The following is a 17,660-nucleotide window of genomic DNA, read 5'->3' as shown; positions in this document are numbered from 1 at the left end:
CGTGGAATTGGGTGTAGATTGATAGAAAAATATGTGTGGGTTTTTCCCAATATCTCCTTAGAAAATTGGGTTTATATATCTAATTTTTTCTTGAAATAAAGAAATGATACTTCTATTCATACATCTAAAATTGGTATCTGGATCTCTCTGTTTTTTCAACCAGTAATTGACTTTATCAATATATGTAAAATGACCAAGAAGACCAAAAAAAAAGGAGAAAAGTAGTTTTGTTTTCTTACATTCAATAAATATTCCTTCTCTAAGATTAGATTGGTGATTTATTAATGTAGAATAAAAAGCACCATTTGGTAGCGTTCATATGCGGTATTCATTAGACTGCTCGAGCTCCCAGTTTCTCCAGTTCGCGTCTGTTTCCCCTAAGAGGACGCGTCTCCTCTTCTGCCTTTGTTCCCGTCGATCTTAAGTTTGCTTAACGTCGACTTGCTTCACCATGTTTGATGCCAAGATTCTAGTCTGGAATTTTCGAGGTCTTAATAACATTGAAACTCAAGATGCTTTGGTACAAATTGTTCGCCAGCGCAACCCTAACTTCATATTTCTATCTGAGACGCTAGCAGCTCCCAGCCTTGTGACTTCTGTGTGTGCCAAGTTAGGGTTCGAAGGCTGCATTTGTCAGCCCTTTTCGGAGGAGTCGAGGGGTCTGGCATTCATGTGGCACCATGGTATGGAGGTGAGACAACGCGATCATTTTCATAACCATATCGATGTTTAGATTGGTGTGCCAGGATCAAGAAAAGAATTCCGTTTTACTGGTATTTACGGTTTCACTCATCCACGAGATAGGTTTCGGACATGGAATCTGTTGAGATCATTGGCTGCACAATCGTCTCTTCCATGGCTGGTCGCATGGGATTTTAACGAGATCTTTTCAAATGCCGATAAGTCTGGTAGCCCTAAGAGGGCAGCTGCTCCTATGGTTCGTTTTAGACAAGCTCTAGTTGACTGTGCCTTGGTTGATATGAAGTTTTCAGGACCACAGTTCACCTGGGCCAACCGCTTTACTAAGGAGCGTCTGGATCGTGCTTGTCACACTTCCTCATGGAGAGATAGATTTCCGAATTCAAGGGTGGTTACTTTGCCATTAAGTAAGTCTGACCATAATCCCCTTCTCGTTGTGATCAAGACTTCTAGGGCTCTGTACCATAGAGCACCTAAACGGTTCAGATTTGAGGAAATGTGGTCACAACACAAAGACTGTGGATCTGTTATTGAGAAAGAATGGATGACCCCTTCAACAGGTAACCCTATGCTCCAAGTTGGCTTGAAAATTCATAGCACTGGCTGGTTGCTTTCCTCTTGGGAGGAGGGAGTTTTTCGGCAACGTCATATGGAGATGAAATTGTTACAAGCTAAACTTGACCAGTTAATGAGGTTGCCCTATGAGTCGTGCCAATGGGATGAGCAGAAAGCATTGCAACATCGTTTTAATGAGTTGTTGTCTTTGGATGAAACATATTGGCGTCAACGTTCAAGAGTTCTTTGGCTAAAAGATGGGGACCGAAACACAGCATTTTTTCATCGAAGAGCTTCTAATCGAAAGAGTAGAAACTGTATTACTGGTTTATTTGATCTAGAAGGTACTTGGCAGACTTCTCCTTCTGCCATAGCTACTACTTTGACCAATTACTATGAGAACATTTTTCGACATGAGCATTATGACCCTTTTGCAGCAGATATTGTTCTTAATACTGTTCAAACTCGTGTAACTGTTGAGATGAATAGTGATTTAGTTGCTCCTTATTCTGATGATGAGATTAAAAAAAGCTTTGTTCCAGATGCATCCGTCCAAATCTCCTAGCCCAGACGGTATGTCTCCTCATTTCTTCCAAAGGTATTGGTCTATTGTGCATAATGATGTTTGTCTGGCAGTTCGTACAGTGTTAGAAACTGGACATCTCCCTATGGAATCCAACTATACTCACTTGGTTCTGATCCATAAAGTGAAGGAACCGAAAGTTGCTTCTGATCTACGGCCTATTGCTTTATGTAATGTGGTATATAAAATTGCTTCTAAAGTTCTAGCTAACAGATTGAAAGTGATTTTGCCTCATATTATATCACCTTTGCAGAGTGCTTTTGTTTCGGGTAGACTCATCTCAGACAAGACACTTGTGGTCTCTGAGATTAATCATTTTATGAAAGAGCTGCGTGATCAGTTGGATGAGTTTTTTTCGTTAAAGCTGGATATAAGCAAAGCTTACGACAAACTTGAATGAGACTTCCTAGAAGCTATTTTGCGGAAACTTGGGTTCTGTAATAAATGGATTGATATTGTTCTTTGCTCAGTGAAATCTGTTAGCTACTCCTTGATTATTAATGGGGAACCCACTGGTTTCATAACCCCAACTAGGGGCATCAGGCAAGGAGACCCTGTTTCTCCTTATCTATTTATCTTGTGTGCTGAATGTCTTTCTTCTAATTTCAAAGTCTGTTGAGAAAGGTTCCCTCAAAGGCCTCAAGATGAGTCCATCTGCTCAGATTATACACCATCTGCTATTTGCAGATGATAGCTTCTTGTTTGGGGAAGCTACTGAAGCTGATTGTACTCGTGTTAAATCAATTTTTGATATTTAAGCCAGAGCATCAGGACAACAAATTAATTTGTAGAAACACTACAACAATGATAGTCATTTCCAAGGGTGGAGTTTGGTCGAAAAAGGCACTTTCCCCGTCGGAAAAAGCTATTTCCGACAGCTAGGGGCCCTCGGTGGTCCTCGGAAAAAATATCATCGGAAATAGTCTTTTTCCGACCAACCCTCGGAAAAAGATATATTTCCGACAGCCAGATGTGGTCATAAATAATTTTTCGGCGGTCGGAAATTGTTAATCCTCAACAACGACAAATAGTATTTCCGACAAAAGATGTTTGTTGGAAATAATTCCTTGCTTGTAGGAAAAAATTGGTTGCTAGACAATCCATTTTTTTCCAAGGACTTATTTCTGACGAATAGGAGTGGTCGGAAAAAACTATTTCCGATAAGAATATTTAATTCCGATGACTAGTTGGCATCGAAAATGAATAAGTTTCGAGGGTCATATTTTCCTAGGGAAATTGATATTTTCTGTCGGAAAAATATAATCTAATATTTCTGAGAATGATATTGTAGTCGGAAAAAGTGGTCGGAAATGTTTTTCACGAGATTTATTTGTTGAAATTTGTCAGGAATTTTTTTTTCCTCCCACTCAATTTAATTGTCAATTAACCTGATCAGAAGAGGTAGATGAATCAAGATAATTTTTTTATTAAACACAAGGAGACAATTAAATCTTCATAAAAAAAAATCGCATTAGATGAAACATAGTTAATCATTCATACATGTTCAGATAAAGATAAATATTCAATATTTGGTCTTTATAATATAATCATTCTTAAGCAAGGAAGCTAACAATATATCTCATAAAAGTCCTCATTAGAGTTTGCATCATACTCATCAGCAACATCTTCATCATGGTGTGCACTTGAATCTGTTGCAATATTGTCCTATTGTAAAAGAAAAACAAAGAAGTTAGAATGCAAAATAAGAGCTAAAACATGCAGTAAATAGCAATATATAAAAATATTTGAAAGATATAAATAGTACCACAGAATTTGAGAATTAAACCACATACTTTGCATGGACATATTATCATGTCATCCTCTGCCCACTTATCATGGCTATATGCATAATCAAGAAACTATGTAACTCCTTGATCATACTTTGGGTCTGATCTACTTAACTGCATCCAAGATTTATCAATCAACATCTCCTCTCAATTTATGCTGCCGATAAATCTATGGTAATGATAAAACAAGCATTTTCATCAACACCAAATGAAGAGAATTAAATTCATAACTAAATGTAGAAATATTTTTTTGAAGTGATTCCTATTCCATATGATTCATTAAGTTGTCTATTTAATTTGTTTAGGAGGAACTATTTCAAGGATTGGTACAGTTTTAAGTAAACGGGTACCTAAAAAAGTACTAACACTTACTTAAGTTCAGAAATTCATAACTAAATGTAGAAATATTATTTAGAAGTGATTCCAGTTCAATATGATTTATCAAGTTGTCTACTTAAATTGTCTAGAAGGAACTATTTCAAGTTCATTAATGGATTGGTACAGTTTTAAGTAAACATGTACCTAGGTTAAAAATACGAAAATTTACTAACACTTAAGTTCAGAAATTCATACCTAAATGTAGAAATATTGTTTTTGAGTGATTCCAGTTCTGTATTAATCATCAAGTTGTCTATTTAAATTGTCTAGAAGGAACTATTTCCAAATTATTAATGGATTGGTACAGTTGTAAGAGAATGTCTACCTAGGTCAACAAATCAGAAAACTGCTGTAAGTATGAACATACCTAATTTAAATTAAAGAAGACACTCTCATATCAATGTACCAGGAAAAAAAAATTAAACTAGAAACAAAATGAGAAACAAAACGGAGAGAGTTGTATATGTACCTAATTTTGCTTTTGCTTGCTGCACCGCACCAAAAGAACAAATCAACAACGAATCCGACTTCACTTCACCCTGTACATATCCAAAAAAAAAAAAATGTGTAAGAAATAGTCTGAGAAAACATACAAGCTAGCATTACAAAAACCTGGTGCTTCGGAGGAAATTAGGAAATTTAAAACATTACAAAAGTCAGAATAAGCTCATATGTGTGTAGTGTGTATGTTTGTATTTAGATATACCTTGACCATTGAATCAATCCAATTCATTATTCTACACCAGCACATGTATATGAGAAAATCAAGCTTTTTGAAATCTCTAGAATGCTTATTCATATATCATTGGATGGCAGATTAACAATAAGCATCACAATTACATAATTGCAATCAAGAACAAGATGCGTTGCTGCCCTCAAGAACAATTTAGACATATCAGTTGGTTTCTATGGTTCACTATGAAAACTAATAGAGAGAAAGGAGAGATGGACAAACCTTTAATCGTCACCCAATCAATCAAGAAGCTTCTCAACTGTTCAATTCTTCATTGCCGTAGTGAGAGAGGAGGAAGAAAGATGTGCTTTTAGGGTTTGAGAAACAAGTGCATAGCAAAGGAAGTTTTATTCTTTTTAATTATTTAGACGAACTAAACATAAGCATAAATAAGGATTTTTTTCCTTCTTTGGTGAGATAATTAAGACTCCTTATTAGGGTATGTATAAATGCATAGGAGAGAGAAAGGAGGAGGGAACTCAATTGTTTTTTTTTTTTAATCAATTTTCTTGGAACTTATATATAAATGCATATGTGTTGGATACTCAGATATAAGTTTCCTAAGCAGGCCTTTCCTGTATAAACTTTGTTTGAGTGGAAATTCAAATTTAAAGTGGTTAATTAGTTTTGTTTAATAAAATCATAGTCGTCATTGTTTTCTTACAAAAAAAAAAAAAATCTTTTCCACATATTACTTTGGCCTAGAAACTAGATAATCTTGACTTGAGTTTTATTGAATTAATCATAGAGTTCATTTTTGTGACGTTTCTGTCAGACTATGTAGATAAACATCTTTATTCTAATATAAGATCGACCAATGAAAAATATTTCATAACATTCTTGATAAATAAATATGTACTTGCTAGCCTTTTCAAAAAAAAAAAAAATGTACTCGCTCGCTAGTATTCTATTTTTTCTCGTCTAGCTATTCTATATAATTGTATATTTATGATCAATCAATGTCTACTGTATACGAATGCATATATGTGTGGATGGACAGTCGTACTATATATGTAGTATGTATGTGATCAATAATGAATAGTACTATGTAACAGTATAGTGTGTGTGTGGACAAGCACACATGATCGATCGACAATGAATTGTGTGTGTGTGTGTAGGAGTCTTTCACTAACGGATATATTTTTTGGCCATTTTAAGAGATCTCTTGTGAGACCCAATTTTCGATTACATATCTCGACATCTCCACTATTCAATTTTAGGTCTTCATAAGTAGATCACTTATACAAGTTTCCAGCACAATTGATGATTGTTAATGTAGTCATAATCATGATTTACTATTAAGGTTTAGGGTTTTAGGGCGGAATCTCCTGGTTAGCATGATCGATCTCTTATCTAAATAGAGTGGAATCTCCTAGTTAGCGTGGAATCTCCCAATTAGCATAATCGTGATTTACCATAGATGATCTCTTAGCTACTTCCGCAACTAATAATATATTGGGTTAGGGCGGAACCTGCCAATTAGCATGATCGATCGATCAAGTCATATATAAATCCAAAACACATATGTATTATGTATATATAACTATGAGACTTATAATATATATATATATATATATGGGTGTGTGTGTGTGTGTGTATTATGAGATTTATTCGATCTTACCTTATAACCAATATATAATAAAATTATTTTTTCTTTAACATATAATGCGTCCATTCTAATAAACTAATAATATGTCATCAAGTAACCTGTGGAAAAATGGTAAAATTAATTTTGAAAAGTTAGAGATCCTATGCTCAATTCTCCTCTTTTGACATAATATTTTTATAAAAATAATACAATTTAGAGAAATATTTTCAAGGGTCACTAGCCATCGGAAATACTTTGTTCATTACCGAGGGTACTTTGTTGCCCTCGAAATTAAGAAATCATTTCCGACAAAGTCAACTGCCTCTCGGAAATAGGTTTACCATTACCGACGACACAAAATATTGTCGAAAATAATACTGGCGCCAAAAGGTCCCGCCAATTTTTTTGTTTTTCCGACGAAATTGGAACTCTTTTCCTACCACATATTGTCCCTCGAAAATAAAATATATTTTGACAGAACATTTCCGACGACCATTTTTTGTGGTCGAAAAAAGAGGTTTTTTGCGAGGGCAATTATGTGCTGTCGGAAATTTTCGTCGGAAATGAGGACTTTTGTTGTAGTGAAAAGTAGTGTGATGTTTAGCTCTAATGTGAGTATGGAGACCCAATCGCATTTGACTTCCACTCTGGAGGTGCAATGTGCGACAGATCATGGGCAGTACCTTGGTCTCCCTTTGCATGTGGGAAGGTCCAAAACTGCAGCGTTTGCATATCTGAAGGAAAGACTTACTAAGAAGCTTGTCAGTTGGAGATAAAAAACTCTTAGTATCGCTGGGAAGGAAGTCTTGATTAAGGCAGTTGCTCAAGCCGTTCCCCAATATGTTATGAACTGTTATCTGTTGCCAAAGTCATTGTGTGATGATTTACAGCAATTATGTGCTCAATTCTTTTGGGGCTCTACGGAGGAAAAAAAGAAAATTCATTGGCGCTCTTGGGAGAGGATGTGTCTTTCTAAGCAGGAGGGTGGTATGGGTTTTAAATGTCTACATGCTCACAATTTAGCAATGCTTGTTAAGCAAGGATGGCACTTGATGTCCAACCCTAACTCTCTAGTAAGTCGTCTTCTCAAGTCTATTTATTTTCCTAATGGTAATTTTCTAAGTGCTGATATGGGTGATAGACCTTCTTATGCCTGGAGAAGTATTATGGAGGCCAAACCGATTATCCAAGCTGGAGTTTTTTGGAAAATTGGGGATGGGCACAAGGTTAACATTTGGCATGAGGATTGGATTCCATCTTGCCCGTCATACTCTTTACAGAAACCTCAAGGCACAACTTTTGAATTTGTTTCTGATCTGATAGATTCGGTATCCAATACTTGGATGGAGCCGGCTTTGCATGCATGTTTTCCTCCTGAAATTGTTCTAAAAGTGTTGAGCATTCCTTTCAGCAGAAGAAGGGGGCAAGACGTTATTACCTGGAAGTTCAACAAGAAGGGTTTCTTTTCAGTCAAATCAGCTTATAGGGTGGCTAGGTATTTCTCTTTGGGTAATGTTTTGGCCTCTGGTTCTGGAGGGGATCCTTATGCTACATTGTGGAGGGCCTTGTGGAAGGCCAAAGTACCGAGTAAAGTCGCAGTTTTTGGGTGGAGGGTTGCCCACAATCTACTGCCTACTAGGGCGTCTTTGGCTTTGAAAGGATATGAAGGGGAGATGAGATGTTTACTGTGCTCTTTTCCTTGGGAAGACTTGGGACATGTTTTATGTCAATGCCCTCTATCTCAATCTATTTGGACTGCTCCTCCTTTCTTGTTTAATATTGATACTTCTAATCCTTTGAATGTAAAGGACTGGTTATTGGACAAGGCGAGCACTCTGTCTCCTTCTAATTTTGATAAGCTGCTAGTTCTCATGTGGAGCTTATGGCGAAACCGCAATGACCAATTGTGGAATAGTCACCACATAATAGGTCCTGTGCTAGTGGCTTCTGCCATGAGTTGGTTGGAGGAGTTTAATCAAGTTTGTGTTACTGGGAAGCCTGCCTCTTTGAGCATGAAGTGTTCAAGGAATCAGTTTTGGTGCCCACTGCCTTCCGGTGTCATCAAAATGAACACGGATGGCGCCTTCCTTAATGGCATTTGCCATGGAGGTGTTGGTGGTGTATTGCGTGATGAGCACGGTAACTTTTTGGCTGCTTTTTCAGGTAAAGTGCAATTCATTACGTCACCCCTTCATGTTGAGTTACTAGCTATCAAGCATGTTGGGAGCGACAAAAGTAGAAATTGAAAGTGATTGTCTTGTTGTTGTACAATCTGTTACTGATCAGGTTGGTGACCATTCTCTACTAAGTAACCTAGTAGATGACATCAAGGATTTATGTAAGTCCTTTCATTTCATTGAATTGCTTCATGTAAATAGGCAAGCAAACTCTGTTGCTCATAGGTTGGCTAGCCTTGGTTTTGAATCCTCTATTCAGACAGAGTGGTTCACTTCTGCTCCGACTATTATTAGAGCATATTTAGCAATGCTAGCTATTTTTGAGTCAAATTTTAGCTAAAATAGCTAAAAAGTCATTTTGGCTTTTCTTTATGTCATTATTAACCAATAATATCTAGTTGGAAAACTGATCTAGCCGCTCTGTTAGGGTTTGCTTGTCGGCATCCCACCTTTGATAAACTTCTCAAACTTATGGCTAACGCCATAGATGACTTTACTGTTGCTTTCGCCCTCTCCACTGTGTCTCGTGCCGGAGTAGGGTGCGTTGGAGGTGCTGCGAGGCAGGATGACCTTCGCTTCTTGATGGGGCGTTGTGCTCTGCCTTTTCTTTTTCTGATACTTGTTGTGCTCAGCCTCGGTAGAGATGGGACTGACCTGGGCTTGGATCTGGTTCAAACTTGTCCAGCGAGTGAGACAGGCGATACAACCTGATTTGCTGCAGAGAAGATGATGGGGTCGAGATTTCTGGATATTTTGTTGGACGGTGAGGATGGTGCTTGTCGGAGATTTGTGGATCTCAGGCTAGTTCTTCTTCTTGATGTGATGGCTAATGGTGGCGATGAAGACGATTTTAATTCGATTGCGGCGCGACGATGGGCAGCGGTTTTGGGCTTTGGTACGGCTGCTCGAGTTGTGGACTTGGATAGCGGTGCCAGCGTCCTTGCCAGTAGAGTTCTTTGAGGTGGCGAAGGTATTTTTTGCGGCAGCGGTTTGTGGGTCGGCCATGATATTGGATCTGGTTTGGTCTCTAATCGAGGAGCTGTTGCGGACACGACAATGTTCGTTCGACTTCGTGCTTTGAAGGGCGAAGGTGATGGAGCAGTGGCCCTGACGGCGAGTATCGGTGGCGGCGCGACTGGTAGCTTTTGGCTGGAAAGTTACTGGTGGGCTCAATGGGCTAGAGATTTGGTTTTCCGTACTCTTTGGGCCTGCATTTGGAGTGGCTGGGCCTCTTGGGCATTGAATTGGTCTGTGGGCCTCAGCTTTGGGCTCACTGGTCTAGGGTTTCAAGTGGACTGGATTACCCTTTTGCTATGGGGTTGGATGGATTGGGTCTCTATGGCGCCATAGTACTGTTTAATTTTTGTTTGGGTTGCAAAAACCAGAGCCTTAGTTGAAACCATTTTATGTCTGCTTCGAGGTTTTTAGGTTTTTGTTAGAATAATGGTGCATGGATTTTCTAAAAATTGGGTGTACTGGGGGTATGCTGGGTTCCTATGCTTTTTTAGGATAGGAGGTTAGGATGCTCTAAGGAACGATTCTTTTCGTTGACCCTATATGAATATTTTGTTTTTGTACTGCTTGCTGAATCTAATGAATAGACTGACATCTTTCGATAAAATAATAATAATAATAATAATAATATCTTGTTGGTACTAGTTAAAGAGTAGCATGAAATAAACTGAAAATCAAGCATGATCGGTCTTAGTGATCAATCAGTGACAACCAATACTAGTGCATGTAGTGACTCATGTAGCTTGTTGCCTGTAAAATGCTATTATTGGTGATGGTGTATTGTCATTGGCTTGAATAAGAATATATCACATTCCATACTGCTAGTTGTAAGAAATTAGATATGTATACATCAAATCAATCACAATTTTCAATTGAGCGTACCAAATGACAATGAATTAAGTCTTAAAGTAGTATTTATCTTCTCAAATAATTATTAGTAGATTACCTTTTGTATATAGTACAAACTAGGTGATGTGGTCACATGGCTATAAGTTTCAAACTTCTTGTGTTCACATGGTTTGAAGAATTGAAATCTCACGAGAGATTCTGATGTATTCAGACAATTGAAATTTACTTGAAACGAATGCAGTTAAAATTCTTCTGGTTGTATCGCAACATTTTGTGTTAAAATCCATTAACTCAGACACAATGCACAAATAGTTTAATGAGACCCGACTCTCAAGTTTTAATACTTTAAAGTACTATAGGATTTTCGGTGTTCAAGACTTGCCTTGTTAATCTTTATTAATGATTAAATATTTTCTTTGAAGAATAAATTAATAGAGGGTGTGTGGTGAGCAAATTGGAGGGTCCAAAGGAGGGAAAAACCGAGCTCTCTGTACATTTTTCAGTTATTCCAACTGGCAGCTACTGAAAATCGAAGTTGAAAAATATGAACTCTCTTTTTCTTCTTTCTTACTGAAACTTGAGTGATCAATTTTCAGTTTTCAACAGTTGAAACAACAAACCCACACAACAAAAAAGAAGGACCCAAAATCTAAACCTCCCATTGGTTTTCAAGAAACCCATTCCAAGTCAAAATGTGGAAGCTGAAAATTGGGGCAGACACAGTAAGAGACGGTGGTGATCATCAATGGCTGAGGAGTGTGAACAACCACTTGGGACGCCAAGTTTGGGAGTACCATCCAGAGCTTGGGACCCCTGAAGAGCTTCAACAAATCGAAGATGCTCGAAAAGGTTTCTGGGACAATCGATTTGAGACCAAGCACAGCTCTGATCTCCTCATGAGAATTCAGGTACCCGATTCTGGATTTTTTGAGCTTTCATCTGGGTTTCTGTTTGTTTTTTTTATTCCTGGCACCTGGTTAAGACTTTTTGTCAAGAATGGGAAAGGGTATTTGTTTATTTGATCTGTCTTGTGACTGGTGAACATGGAAATAGAAAGCTGTTCATAATGCTGTTGAAGAAATAATCAAGCTTTGATCTTTGTATTTGGTTATGTATAGAAATTGAATCAGCTTTTAATAAGGTCGTGTGGATCTTGGAATTGTATGTGTGTATGGTACTGGTGAGTTTGAGAATGCAATTGCACAATGTGGTCAAGTTATGTTCACAATGCATTTTAAGCTTCTATGTGGATTCATAGGCATTGTAAAGTTTGAATCTTTTTGACTTCCCGGATGATTTGTATTGGATTGTCATGTTATCAACTCGATGCATTCATATGCTGATTCATATGTCATCCAATATTTTTCATACAATGGTCTCAGACTCACAGAGATTACTTCCTTTTCTGTTTCTGGTATTTCTCTCCTTTCATATGGGTGGTTTATGAATATCGGTGATAATTCGTTAAACATAGGCTGCATAGATCTAGTAATGATACTTAACATTAGTTTCCTGCATCATGCCTGAATTGTAGTTTGCAAAGGAGAACCCATGTGTGACTAATCTACCACAACTCAAAGTTAGAGATGCAGAAGAGGTGACAGAAGAGGTCGTGGCAACCACATTACGCAGGGCCATTAATTTTTATTCAACAATCCAGGCACATGATGGTCATTGGCCTGGGGATTATGGGGGTCCCATGTTTCTACTTCCTGGTTTGGTAAGGGAGAAACTTGTAAACATTATTTGTCTCTATCAGTTTTTATTCACAAGCGTACCAAGATTTGTTAAATAGTTGATGTTGCTGAATGTAACACTTGCCGATTGAAACAGGTTATTACACTTTCAATTACAGGAGCTCTAAATGCTGTGTTATCCATAGAGCATCAACGGGAGATGTGTAGATATCTCTATAATCATCAGGCAAGAATATTACTCATGTAACTAATGCTTTAAAAATAAGAATAAAATTCTTTGCAGACAGACTTACTGATATCTTCGTACTAGCCAATTAACACATTAGTGAATTACATCTACAACGCTTTCATACAGCTGATGCCATTGCATCCTTGTGCCATGTATATTGGATAATAAGGCATTAACAAATAGATGGAATGACAAATCTTTCTGCAGAATAAAGATGGGGGATGGGGTCTACATATTGAGGGCCCAAGTACCATGTTTGGTACTGCACTAAATTATGTTAGTTTGAGGTTGCTTGGAGAAGGTGCTGATGATGGACAAGGGGCAATGGAAATAGCACGAAAATGGATATTAGACCATGGTGGTGCGACTACAATCACTTCATGGGGGAAGATGTGGCTTTCAGTATGAACTCGACATTTATCTTTTCTGATTGTGCCAACTATCTAATCTTTTAGAAATATCAGTTGACATCGTGTCTTTGATGGTTATAGGTACTTGGGGCATATGAATGGTCTGGAAATAATCCACTACCGCCAGAAGTATGGCTATGTCCTTACTCTCTCCCAGTTCATCCAGGTTACTTATTCATTTTGGTTGATGCTATTGGTTCATTTGGGGTAGGATAGAAACAAATTCAATCTCCATTCATTAATAAACCTTGATCAAGAAAATAGATCCATTTTAGTTTCCATTCTGATCCTACGAATTAAGCGCCATTACATTGTTAGGGTCTTGGTATCTTCTTATTCTTATGACATGTGAGCATGTGACATATATGTCTATTTTTTCTCTTTGATTATGAATCATCAAATTTTCCACTTATAGGGAGGATGTGGTGTCATTGTCGAATGGTGTATTTGCCTATGTCTTATCTGTATGGGAAGAGATTCGTTGGACCAATTACACCTACAATCCAGTCATTGAGAAAGGAGCTATATACAGTCCCATACCATGAAGTTGATTGGAATGAAGCTCGTAATCTATGTGCAAAGGTTGGTGATATCTTCCTTTTTTGTACATTTCTCTTGTTGAGGTTCTAGACATATTGTACAGGTATCCTATTCATACCAATGTTCTGTTGATGCTTACATGGGATGCTTTACACAATTGTTAGGAAGATCTATACTATCCACACCCAATGGTTCAGGATATTCTGTGGGCTTCTCTTCACTATGTACTTGAACCAGTCTTTATGCGTTGGCCGGCAAAAAGATTGAGGGAGAAGGCTTTGGACACTGTTATGCAGCACATTCACTATGAAGATGAAAATACTCGATATATCTGCATTGGCCCTGTTAATAAGGTATTGGACATTTTGATGATGCATATCATCAATTCTGATAATTTGCTTTATGGCCTATATTTATTCGTAGATGTAGATAGTAAACTCTGAAACAGCAAGTCGGATAAGTGTTTCAGGAAAACAATGTTTGTCCATGTTAATTCTCATATGGGTGTAAAACTAATTTGTATGAGATTTTTGACCACTGACAATTGTTATTAACTTACTACTATCTTTTGGGTTCATGACTTATGGATGAACAACTCATTACAACTTGTATCAAGAATACAACCCTTTTGAGGAATAGAGCAATATATTTCAATAATCTTGGATGCAAAAAGACTACATGATAAACATTGATTAGGTCAGTAACCTGTACCATTTCATCCTATAACACAAGTCCTTCTCATGAAGATTTTTTTGGGTGCTATTATCCTATTTTTATTTTATGCACTGCTAGTACCATTCCATTTAAATGCTTATTAGACTGTCATTATTACGTGGCTTCCAACAGATTTCACACATATCACACATATGACTATCACAAGTGACATTGTCACATTAGTAATTTACTCTTCCAAACATCGATCATTTGTCAACAGATCTCAAACATCTATTGCGTATGATTGTATAAAGTAATGTCTATTTCAAGTTGCATCAGTAATTGAGTATTCCAAACGTACAACACTCATCTGCTAATGGATCTCAAGCATCTATCAACAGTGCTTGAGTTTACAGATTCATTCAGATGCACTGAGTCGAATTGTCAATTTGTTAATGATGCAGGTGTTAAATATGCTCTGTTGTTGGGCGGAGGATCCAAACTCAGAGGCATTCAAGTTGCATCTTCCAAGACTATATGATTATTTGTGGATCGCTGAAGATGGCATGAAAATGCAGGTTAGTAAATAGCATTAAACTGTCTCAGGCTGATTTTAAGATTCTCCCATCTCCCACTCTCTCTCTCACCTTCTGCAATCTCCGTTTGGTCCCAAATTGTTAGAGTTGCTTATAAACTTACCTTCAATATGTTGCTAAATTATTCTGTTGTTTTTGCTTTTCTGCTGCAGGGCTACAATGGGAGCCAGGCATGGGATACTTCTTTTGCTGTGCAAGCAATAATATCTACTAACCTTGCTAAAGAATATGGACCTACTTTAAGAAAAGCACATGAATACATAAAAGATTCTCAGGTTTGTTTGGGGCAGAAAATCACTTTGTCTTGTAACGATTCTTCTAATTATCCTCGCTTGACTTATACTTTGCTCGGTAGGTCTTAGAAGATTGTCCTGGTGATCTAAACTTTTGGTATCGACACATTTCAAAAGGTGCTTGGCCATTCTCAACTGCAGATCATGGATGGCCTATCTCTGACTGCACGGCGGAAGGACTGAAGGTAACTTGGTCACTCAAAATTTCACATACAGAAACACTCGATAGTTTACTAACATATATTTTTTTGTGCAGGCTGCCTTATTACTATCAACACTTCCAACAGAAACAGTTGGGGAATCATTGGATATGAAGAAATTATATGATGCCGTTAATGTTACCCTTTCCTTACAGGTGATCATTTGCTATATTTCATTCCATGATTCAGTATCTCTTTTTTTGGCAGAATACATATTTCTCCATTTTGGTTGGAATTTTTTTATCAATTCTCTTTAATTTTTGAGGCCAAACTAATTCGCTAATCTTGTTTCCGGAAGCACCACAGAATAATGATGGTGGATTTGCAACTTATGAATTGACTAGATCATATAAGTGGTTGGAGGTGAGTATCAGTTATGCTCCTCTTACTTTAACATCTCCGACTATAAATATGTACCTAATTTTCTCTTCATTCTATACTGTTATTCATATTGATGATAGTGAATTAAATGTTTGTATATGTGCTTTGGAACTATCCTATTCTCAGCTAATCAACCCTGCAGAAACTTTTGGTGACATTGTAATAGATTATCCGTAAGATTTCTACACACTTTATGTTGATTGTTATACATTTAATCCTATATATATATCATGGAAAACAGCAGATGTCATCCTGACTGAAATGATGATGCAGATATGTTGAGTGTACATCAGCAGCAATTCAAGCACTCACTCTATTTAAGAAGTTATATCCTGGACATAGGAGGGAAGAAATAGAAAACTGTATTGCTAATGCTGCAAAGTTCATTGAAAAGAAACAAGCAACAGATGGCTCTTGGTTTGTTTTCAAAATTCAGTTTTTAATATATATACATTGAAACTTTCATGTTATATCACTGCTTCATAGTTACCTAGGCAAATTACCAATAACTAGGCTTTCACATTTTATTTGTAGTATTATGAAATTAGTTGCACTACCTAAATTGTGGAGATTTCATACTAGGTATGGTTCTTGGGGAGTCTGCTTCACCTATGCTGGCTGGTTTGGAATAAAGGGTTTGGTTGCTGCTGGAAGGACTTATGAAGACTGCTCTAGCATCCGTAAAGCATGTGATTTTTTGTTATCCAAAGAGCTTGCTTCTGGTGGATGGGGAGAAAGTTATCTATCATGTCAGAACAAGGTAAATGGTGTATCAAATTTGATATATCCTTTCCTTGTCTTTTCTAGGCTTGAAACTTATTATATTTAATCATATATAATTATCTACTTTCATGCTGTCTCACTTTTGTACAAATCTGACAAGATATGTGATCTATGATTAATAGGTGCAACTTTTTGCTGATTTTTTTATGTCTTTCCCAACAGGTGTATTCAAATCTTCAGGATAATAGGCCACATATAGTCAATACTGCATGGGCTATGTTGGCCCTGCTTGGTGCTGGGCAGGTACATTTGGATACTAACTTGTTTCATTAGTTGACATCAATTCTATAACCATCTACCTCCTATATTGCTTCTTCTTTTTTCCTTGAGAAAAATATATTTATATCTTTATTCTTTTCTTCCTCCACCTCCTCCATTTCTAAGAAGATGGTGCATAATTTGCATTCTTGTCTTCTTTTCTCTTTCCCATGTGATATATCAAATCAATCAATCCAATTTTCTGTCATCCTTAACAAAATGTAATCCATTATAGGGATCCAAATGATGTTGGAATATTATATGATGTTCAATTTCCTTTTTAACACTTTTTTTAGGTGCTTTGATGGATTAACTATAGGGACTTCCACATTTCTGGTGCTGACTTCTAATACCTGTATTTTTCTTTTTTTCCAAGGCAAAGAGAGACCCAACTCCATTGCACCATGCAGCTAGGGTACTAATAAATTCTCAAATGGCAAATGGAGATTTTCCCCAGAAGGTAAATCTGGCCAATTTTTCCCACAGTTCTTCACCAAAAGAGTTATATTTTCTCAACTGTGATTAAAATATTATGTCCAAGAAACTACAATTTCAAACTTAGTTATTTCATAAACTTCAATTATTTCTGTATCTGTGATTGTCAGTTCTACATGAACTTAATACTTTTTGGGCATTCCCCATGCAGGAGATCATGGGAGTTTTTAACAAGAACTGTATGATTAGCTATTCAGCATACCGAAACATTTTCCCCGTTTGGGCCCTTGGAGAATATCGTTGTCAGGTATTGGAGGCCCTCTGAAATATGTCTTTGTTCAGCTTTTATCACTCGAGATAATGAATTGTTATCTGATCTGTATGAGATCTTTTCTCAAACTCGCTCAAATCAATCTAATTACTATGTGCTCAAAAATCTGGGTTCGTAAATGTCTCATCTCCTCAAGATGAGAACAATTGGACTTTCCTGATGCATTAGTTTTGACTCTTTGAAATGAGTTCCTAAAGAAGTAATAATACTACAATATATGTTGTATTTACTTGCTGCCATATTCACCTTTATGCTGCTCCTTATTGGCAACAAGCATCCGAATATGATTGTTACCGGTTTAATGAAACAGAAATGAGATGAATGTGAAATGAATAAAAAAAAAGACCAACATCATGTGAAAACATTCCTTATTATCAACCCAGTGTAAGATGATGATGTAATCTATTGCTTACATACACAGATTGACATTCATATTTAAGACGAATGCTCACCCAGACATTCTGTTTGGGATTTTAGACTATTTGAAAAC

At 37.0% G+C, this 17,660-nt stretch overlaps 2 protein-coding genes across 2 annotated transcripts; both read left to right on the top strand.

Moving 5' to 3' along the window:
- Nucleotides 1-451: 451 nt before the first annotated feature.
- LOC133731059 (uncharacterized) lies at nucleotides 452-2,237 on the top strand. The gene is made up of 3 exons (XM_062158528.1): nucleotides 452-683; nucleotides 747-1,742; nucleotides 1,891-2,237. The coding sequence occupies exons 1-3, from the start codon at nucleotides 452-454 to the stop codon at nucleotides 2,235-2,237; spliced, it is 1,575 nt and encodes a 524-aa protein (XP_062014512.1).
- An 8,584-nt stretch (nucleotides 2,238-10,821) lies between these two features.
- LOC133725594 (cycloartenol synthase) lies at nucleotides 10,822-17,399 on the top strand. The gene is made up of 18 exons (XM_062152902.1): nucleotides 10,822-11,271; nucleotides 11,898-12,083; nucleotides 12,197-12,286; nucleotides 12,497-12,691; nucleotides 12,781-12,865; nucleotides 13,115-13,281; nucleotides 13,404-13,592; nucleotides 14,358-14,471; nucleotides 14,642-14,764; nucleotides 14,845-14,967; nucleotides 15,039-15,137; nucleotides 15,289-15,345; nucleotides 15,490-15,536; nucleotides 15,637-15,780; nucleotides 15,946-16,123; nucleotides 16,309-16,389; nucleotides 16,781-16,864; nucleotides 17,051-17,399. The coding sequence occupies exons 1-18, from the start codon at nucleotides 11,056-11,058 to the stop codon at nucleotides 17,162-17,164; spliced, it is 2,292 nt and encodes a 763-aa protein (XP_062008886.1). The 5' UTR covers nucleotides 10,822-11,055; the 3' UTR covers nucleotides 17,165-17,399.
- Nucleotides 17,400-17,660: the final 261 nt, after the last annotated feature.

Source organism: Rosa rugosa, chromosome 1, assembly GCF_958449725.1.
Source record: "Rosa rugosa chromosome 1, drRosRugo1.1, whole genome shotgun sequence".
Lineage (NCBI taxonomy): Eukaryota > Viridiplantae > Streptophyta > Magnoliopsida > Rosales > Rosaceae > Rosa > Rosa rugosa.
The sequence above is the reverse complement of the archived record's forward strand: the minus strand, read 5'-3'. Positions and strand labels throughout refer to the sequence as shown.